We start from the raw sequence: 7,638 nt of genomic DNA, 5'->3' as shown, positions 1-7,638 counted from the left end.
TCCTTTGTATTACCACCTTTTTCTTCGAGTTGCTTCATTTCCTCCGTCTTCTCCATCCCGTTAGAAAAAAACCTTTGAAACCCAGATAAATGATCTCCAAGTTGCCTTTCTTCGATTTTCATGCTCTCACTCAAGTTCCTACAATTGTCATGCAAGTAATCCGCCCATGCAATCGATGTTATCGCCTCCAGGACCGCAGTTCTGGCTTCCGTCACAGAACTCTCACCCTTCTTCACCACGCCTTTGAGTTCTTCGAGTTTCCCTTTCACCTCTTCATTTTTCCTGTCGTACGTATCAGCGCTCCTCGCATCGTACTCAACCCGCCTGACAGCCACATCCATTTCAGCGCTGGCATCCCTGGCTTCCAGAGCCTTCGCATAGTACGCATTTATGCGTTCGCTCAATACCCACACACAAGCCGTTCCTTTCGCAATCAGTTCTTCCGCACGATTGATCGACTCGCTCAAAGTCGTTCTCGTCAGCTGATAGTCCTTATGCTTTTCCAACTCCTTCGCATTTACACACAAACAGCACTGCAGAAGTACCAACAGGTACACCACACGACGCAGTTGGACGAGCATCCCTGTTATTCAATTTCACTGTGGGTTGCTTGGGTCTGTGGTAACAATGAAGAAGAGAAGAGGAAGAGACACAAAGTTAACACACACAAAAAGCAGAGGGAGACAGTGTGAAGGGCACCACAACTCCACAGAGAGAAAGAACGAGAAAGAGTACACATCACAACAGCAATCAAACAACCAAATCCGGGAACAGTAAACCCACTCACAACAGAGGCCTGCAACCCATAGAGGTCAACACACACACACACACACACCAGCAGAGACCAACAGACAACAGCCAAAAGATCACGCAACACCCTCCACAGATCAAATGCGGAGAGCAAAGAACAGGGGAACAAATACAAAGCAGCCAACACACAAAGCAACACAAATTATATGCCAGAGATCAGCTAGTCCAGATCAACCAGCTGCCGCCTCGCACACACCAATGACTTTTCGCAATTTCCAGCTAAATTGGGTAAAACCAGCCCTCAGTTGCCTTTTGCAGTGTTGTTTTCTAGAGGACCCTCAACCCTGCACATAACCTAAAAGAAAAAGCAGAGAAATATTCCTAAATTTTTTTCCCCTTTTTGCCCCCGCTTTGTCACAAAGAAATAAAATAAAAATCACACCCGCGCAACTTTAATCGGGTAAAAAACGTATAGCGATGGCAGCATCCAGGCCGCTAGAAAGCATCCCTGGAGCCACTGCCTCCAGTGACCATCCTTTTTTTGAAATTTTTTGTACAACTTCAAGTGCAAATATCCAACTTGTGTCCGTTTTACCCGCCCAGTTCTGAGACATCAGAGTGGCAATTGCTGGTGGTACGTCCGTCTTTGTCCCTTTTGCTGCCGTGCCGCTCGAAAGAAGCGCCATGCAACGTCCCATATGAAAGATTGCCTCGTCAAAGTGTTCCTGCGAGGTTGAACAATTGTGGAGACCAGCAGCCAAAGCATCTGAAACTCTAGAGGGGACAACTTTTCTCGTACAACATGCGACGATTGCTGCTGCAGTGCAAAGCTGTTTTGGGGAAACGCCATGCCGTGCTGATCCAAGCTCCACTGCCGCTTCCCATACAATTTCATCCTTCAAAGCTGCTGCAGCCACAGCTATCGCTGGAAGAAGAACGCGGGGGGCTCTTTTAGATACAAGTTTCGCTGTTTTTAGTGCTTCACACCAGCGTCCCATGGGACTCAAATATCCCATCAGAGCCTCTGCAAAACGATAGTCAAGATTATTTATAGCACCGCAAGAAGCCAGGCAATTTGTCCAGGTTGCAGAAAAGGGAAATTTCTTTTTAAAGAGTACCATTTTCAAGAACAAAAGATGAGTTTGGACATTTTTGACAGGTTGCGTCTCATAAAATTCCACCGCTTTTTTCCAAAAATTTCCTTTTGATATCGCAATAAATGCATGGTTATGAATATCGGCAAACTGAAGTTCATCAGATGAAAGTATGGAGGGTTTCTTTTGATACAGTTGCAGTGTTTTTTCCCACTGATTTGCCGCGTTTAAAAGTGGAATTACTTTTCCAATTGAAATTTGTTTTGTACTTTCAACCTTCTCATTATGACGTACCAAAAATTCTAGCGCTAAACGCCAGTTCTCTGGTGATGATGAAGAAATAAAATCTTCAACAGAGCGCCGTGGCAATGTTTTCACATTGTTGCGGCTACTGTAAGCTTCTAAAAGTTCCTTTATTCGAACCCCAATAGAATCGTTATGTGTAGCACCGTACTGGATAGCAAGGGCTCTCGTTACACCGACTAAAAAATTTTCATCCTGTATTACCATTTCATCCTCAAGATGTGAAGCAATTTTACACGCCTGATGCCATCCATCACGTTGAACGGCCGATACCTGATCTATTACATCTACAAAGCGAATTCGGGGTGTGAGGCGCAAGGCTTCCTCCCAGTGACCAGCGGAAGCTAGTCCTACACTTACATCCACACGATCATCGTCTGTAAGTGTTCCCTCACTCCGCTCCATTTCTCTCAATAATAAAAGTGGAGTGGCTGGGCTCAGCTGTGAGAGTTGGGGCGATTGTAAAAGGTAACGATAATGCGCAGCGCGCATGGGAACCCCAGCAAGTCGTGCTTCCACAAGACATTGCAATTGTTCCAACCCAATTTTGTGATTCTCCTTCTCAGAAATTGCCGGATCATACGTGTATGCGTTACTCGCATTAGCGTAGCATGTCAAAATTGTTTCCAGTATCCGTGCTTTTTCTTCTGGAGTACCATTCTTTAACATTTCCCATCGTACACGACGCAAGAGTGACAAACCACCTTCATTAACAGTTTGCCCCGGAGGACCCATTAAATGCACACGTGACAAGGTCTTAAAGATAGCAGCGGCATCTCGAGATTGAATATACGCTGTTGATGCTAAATGGGTCCGTAGCGCATTCGCCCATGACATGGCGTACCCAAACACCCCCCTAAACACTTTAAAAATGGAAGGAAAAAAAAACGATAGGGGATAGAAAAAAAAAAAGAAAACAAGACATATTACAAATAATAGTAATAATAATTAGATATCTATTTAATAAAAAAACCCCACCTCAATCCCTTTTTTTTTTGAGACAAATTCACTACACAGCCAATATGAATGACGAGACGAATGAGGGGAGGTCAAAGAGAAAAGAATAAAAGATGAGAAGTACTTCCCCCTAATGAGAGTTTCTTCTTCGTTAACTGCGACTACCCATCTTGTGGGGGTGGTGATCGCTTGGTTTTCAACACCCCAGGACTAGGGGCTAAATCTCTCTTGTTCCATCGTTCTGGGGCTTCTCCACCAATTGGAGGCTGATTCCATTCACGCAGACGTTTTTCCACCTCATCTGTAGTTAGTAGTTGAACCTCTTTACTACGGTAACCATCATGCGTTCGCTGAATCTCATAGAGATTCTCCGATAACTTTAACTTAACCCACCATCCACCTCCTAAATGACGTCCTAATAATCGTCCTGTGGCTTCAAAGTTATATGGTACACCGTCAGTGCGCAAACCGTGTACACGAACCACACCATCTTCTTCAAGAAGTACCTCCACACAGCTGGCTCCACGAGTTCCATCTCCAGCACAATATGAATTATCCGCTGCGATAGAAACAAGACCAGGTTGCTGCACAATACTAGGAGAATCACCTGAAGGTTGATGACCGCCACATACTGTCGTTACCCCACTCCTATTAAGAAACTCCACCGCATCCAGTTCCAAGTATCGTGGACCATTAATTCCCACAAGAGATTGTACAACAACAGAATGTGGTGCAACAGAAACTGGATAGGCATACTGACGCAAGAATATTCCGCTACCACCCGATTTCCATTCTCTAAATCCTTCTTCCTTAAAATCATTCAAAGCTTTAACCCACTCTTCGGCAGAACCATGATTTGTCATAAAGTTACACCCTTGTACTGGTCCATTTTCTGCAGAAAATTGTTTGGATGGAACGAATCCAACATTTAAATTAGCTACAGTTCCATGAACAAATAGAGCCCCATCAACAATATCTGCTATTTTTCCTCGTTTTAGATATTCATAATAAACCCCACCAGGAGAAGCAGCATCAAGGAAACTTTGAGCTACATCCTCTTCCGTTACGCTATCTCCTCGTTCTTCTCTTAGTTCTCTAAGCCTATATTCAAAAGTTGATGCAGCTCCCATTTTATAACTAAGTGCCCATTGAACAAAGGTAGTCCTTGTCATTTTAAGAGGTAGACCTTTTTCCTTTAAATACTCCGCATATGACAAATATTTTTTACATAAACCGGAATGGTGTGTCAAAGGAATAGGAAAAAGAAGTCGTTGCGCCACCTCAGGTGGCAACTGTGCCTCTCCTAATACTTGTTTCATTGTAAGACCGAACACCATCTTATTAATATCACGATTACCCAAAATAAGATGTACACGTGTTGGGTAGGTATCATAAAAACTTAACAGTGCCCTAGAAAATCTAAGGTCATTGCCACGATCAAAGACATCACCACCATATACAAAATGAGAGGTGTTATCACGAAAAGCAAGAGCACCATTACTCCACGCAACTACTTTACTTAGCTCAGTGTAGCGAATAAAGTACGATAAATCACCCTCCACATCGGTAAGAAAAGCAGTACGTCGACGAATTCCACATCGGGGAGGCATTTCTCCCCTTCCCTCACTTCTGCTCCTCCTGCCAGCACCTTACAACCCCCAACAAAAAAAAAAAAAAAACAATGAAACAATGAAACACACACACACAAACAAACAAACAAACAAACAAACAAAGCAAAGGAGCTTTATCCTCTTTCTTCCAGTTCTCTCTCTCTCTCTCTCTCTACTAGTTTCCACATCACAAGAAATAAAACGAAACAGATGAGAACATAAAATTGAATAGGTCATTACCATTTTTTCACGCCACAACACCGTACACAGTCACCACACAATGCATAGCCTTGTTTTCTGTATGGTGCACATAACACGCATCACTTACTGGATTCCACGAACATGCTGAAAGTGCATGAAATCCTGCTCCATTTTTCTGAAGAATGACACAATGCACAATATATTTTCTAGGAAGTGCTGCTTCCTGCGTTAGACGTTGCACTATACTCTCTGTAATGGAGGAAACTATTTCGGGAACACTCTCATGTCGATACTTTACCACTGGCATAAAATGTCGTGCTACTGCCTCTTCACAGATGCCTTTTGCATCATCTGCAAGTGTTAGCTTCTCTGCCATTAGATAGTATATAAGTCTAACTCAACGCTGGGTTACCGCTACTGCCTACTCTATTTCCTTTAGTTTCTTACTTTTTATCGGTACCTAATACTTTTCTTTATATATATATATATATATATATATATATATATATATATATATACATATGACCAATGGGAATGAGGAGCAAGTAGGAGAATAAAAAAAAATAAAAATAAAGAAATTAGAGACAACACATTTAATACAAATTAAAAATAAATAAATAACTATATATATATATATATATATATATAAAGAAGGTAAACAAGTAGCTGTCATCACACATCCCCAAGATGTTTTTTTCTTTTTCTTCCCCTTTATCCTCATTCTTCAGGCATTCATCTATGCAACTTCTGAGTTACCCATTGCCAACCTCTCTAAACAGCTCTTAATATAACCAACCCGTCGGGGATCCAAGTCCATTGCGGCATGGTAATAATGTACCGCCTGACCTGTTAATCCCATCATGTGAACACATTTAGCGAGCGTTACGTACAACATTGCTTCATCAGGACATTCTTCTGTCATCCTGAGAAGCTCCTGGTGAGCCTCATTAAGAGAACCAAGTCGAACCAACACTTCTGCACGCTGATGACGAGCACCAAGATTTGTTGGGTGTCGTTCAATAGCGCTATCATAAATACGTAGTGCCTCTTTAAGGTTTTGCTTTGATGCGTCTCTTCTATGGTACGTAGCAGCATATCTATTCATAATAGTAGGCAAAGGGTTTATATCTATTGCTTGCTGAAAATAGCTACGCGCTTTCTGAACATTCTCACTCCTAAAGTACAATTCTCCTAATCCCGCATAGGCGTTATAATGTTTACCGTCAATAAGAATTGCCGTTTGAAAAGCTTCTTCTGCCTCAGATTTTCGGTCAAGATATAGTAATTCATATCCACGTAGGGTATGAGCATACGCAAACTCCCGATCTACTTGTACAGCCCGATTAAGCATACACAGTGCCTCATTTGATTCCTTTACTAGGCTATACGTATTGGCGACAACACACAAAGTAATTGGTGATACAGGCATTTCATTAATAAGAGTTTGTGAAAGCGAACCGAGTAAACCCATTTCTTTTCGCTGCCATAAAGCAGTGCTATAGTAAACTAGTACAGGATCTTCTAATCTCCATGGTGCTAGTTGTCGCATTCGAGCAAACTCCTTTGTTGAATTCTCTACATCTCCATCATGAAAATAAGCCATGGCAAGTGCCCCTAATGCCCATCCAGATTCTCGTTCAGGAAATCGTTCGTTCTGAAGTACATTTTTCGCATCTTTACACTGATAATTCCATAAATAGGATGTTACAAGAGCAAAATAGGAAAAATGTACACGAACGGCTTCACGCTTTACATTTCTTTCACCACCACTCCTAGCAATTTCGCTGATAAAATCTCGTGTCGTCCTATCTGTACCATTCATCAAGATTGCACCAGCATACATTCGACTTACAGCTTTTCGAGGCGGTCGTGCTGTCTTGACATGTTCCTCATATGCTGCAAAATTTAACGGATCTAGAAGTACACTTTTGGCAAATGCTTCACTGGCATTGCGTTGATGGAGATGACGACGGCAAATACCCAACCAGTACTGCACTTCTGAGCACGACCGCTTTTGATCCAACTCACCTAATATACGTTCCCCTTCCATGTAACGCTGCGTCATTCCACATGTCACACCAAGTAAGTACTGACATTTCCACTGTGATGAGGCATCTGTAAGGGTCTTGCTTTCCACGCTTCCACCTGTTCTACCACTGCTGCTACTAGTAGTACTATTAGTAGTGGTAGTAGTATTAGTAGTATTTGGTAGTTTAAATGGATAATGCACACGAAGTAATCTATAGGCGGTACCAGCATCACCACTCGTGACATGGCAGTGTGCCAAAAGATGTAGAGACTCATATGTCGGAACAAGTGCATAAAGACGTTCTGCAGAGAAAATAGCATTGGCGTACATGTACTTCGCCAAACTTTCTTGAATAACGTCTTTCAGACCCTGTACAGTATAGGTCTTCTGACGCTCATTGTAGAATGACATCTACTTTTCTGCAATGCTGTAGAAATAGAAAAAGCAAAAACAAGAAAAAATAAATCAGATACACATATACACACCTATATAAATAATAAATGTAGTACACAAATAACAGAAAGTATGACTAAAATTTAATTCCAGTAACTAGGAATTTTTTAGTATTGCGACAAAATGAATGCATTCCCATTTTCCCCTCACATCTCCGTTTAACTATCACCTCGAATGCAGCGTATTAAACCGGAGCAAAAAAAAAAGGAAAAAAAAGAGGGATCTGCCCTCTTTCTCTTTC

General features: G+C 42.0%; 5 protein-coding genes across 5 annotated transcripts in view; all 5 read right to left on the bottom strand.

Annotated features, from left to right (window-relative positions):
- The window catches only part of LSM04_009441 (uncharacterized protein), a gene marked incomplete at both ends in the record, with an annotated part of 1,161 nt that extends 580 nt beyond the window's left edge, over positions 1 to 581 (bottom strand). Inside the window, one exon of the mRNA XM_067333864.1 lies at positions 1 to 581. This exon is cut by the window's left edge and continues 580 nt beyond it. Coding sequence (XP_067186503.1) covers positions 1 to 581 — 581 coding nt within the window.
- A 621-nt stretch (positions 582 to 1,202) lies between these two features.
- LSM04_004620 (uncharacterized protein) lies at positions 1,203 to 2,984 on the bottom strand (the record flags this gene model as incomplete). The annotated part of the gene is made up of 1 exon (XM_067333863.1): positions 1,203 to 2,984. The coding sequence occupies one exon, from the start codon at positions 2,982 to 2,984 to the stop codon at positions 1,203 to 1,205; it is 1,782 nt and encodes a 593-aa protein (XP_067186345.1).
- Positions 2,985 to 3,265: 281 nt separating this feature from the next.
- Positions 3,266 to 4,714, bottom strand: LSM04_001783 (Calcineurin-like phosphoesterase domain; the record flags this gene model as incomplete). Its single annotated transcript, XM_067333861.1, has 1 exon — positions 3,266 to 4,714. One exon carries the CDS (start codon positions 4,712 to 4,714, stop codon positions 3,266 to 3,268), a length of 1,449 nt encoding a protein of 482 aa, XP_067186237.1.
- Positions 4,715 to 4,961: 247 nt separating this feature from the next.
- LSM04_002936 (Tctex-1) lies at positions 4,962 to 5,291 on the bottom strand (the record flags this gene model as incomplete). The annotated part of the gene is made up of 1 exon (XM_067333860.1): positions 4,962 to 5,291. One exon carries the CDS (start codon positions 5,289 to 5,291, stop codon positions 4,962 to 4,964), a length of 330 nt encoding a protein of 109 aa, XP_067186279.1.
- Positions 5,292 to 5,651: 360 nt separating this feature from the next.
- Positions 5,652 to 7,355, bottom strand: LSM04_005823 (uncharacterized protein; the record flags this gene model as incomplete). The annotated part of the gene is made up of 1 exon (XM_067333859.1): positions 5,652 to 7,355. One exon carries the CDS (start codon positions 7,353 to 7,355, stop codon positions 5,652 to 5,654), a length of 1,704 nt encoding a protein of 567 aa, XP_067186385.1.
- Positions 7,356 to 7,638: the final 283 nt, after the last annotated feature.

Source organism: Trypanosoma melophagium (assembly GCF_022059095.1).
Source record: "Trypanosoma melophagium isolate St. Kilda chromosome Unknown ctg7segment1, whole genome shotgun sequence".
Classification (NCBI taxonomy): domain Eukaryota; phylum Euglenozoa; class Kinetoplastea; order Trypanosomatida; family Trypanosomatidae; genus Trypanosoma; species Trypanosoma melophagium.
This window is presented reverse-complemented; position numbering and strand designations above follow the sequence as displayed.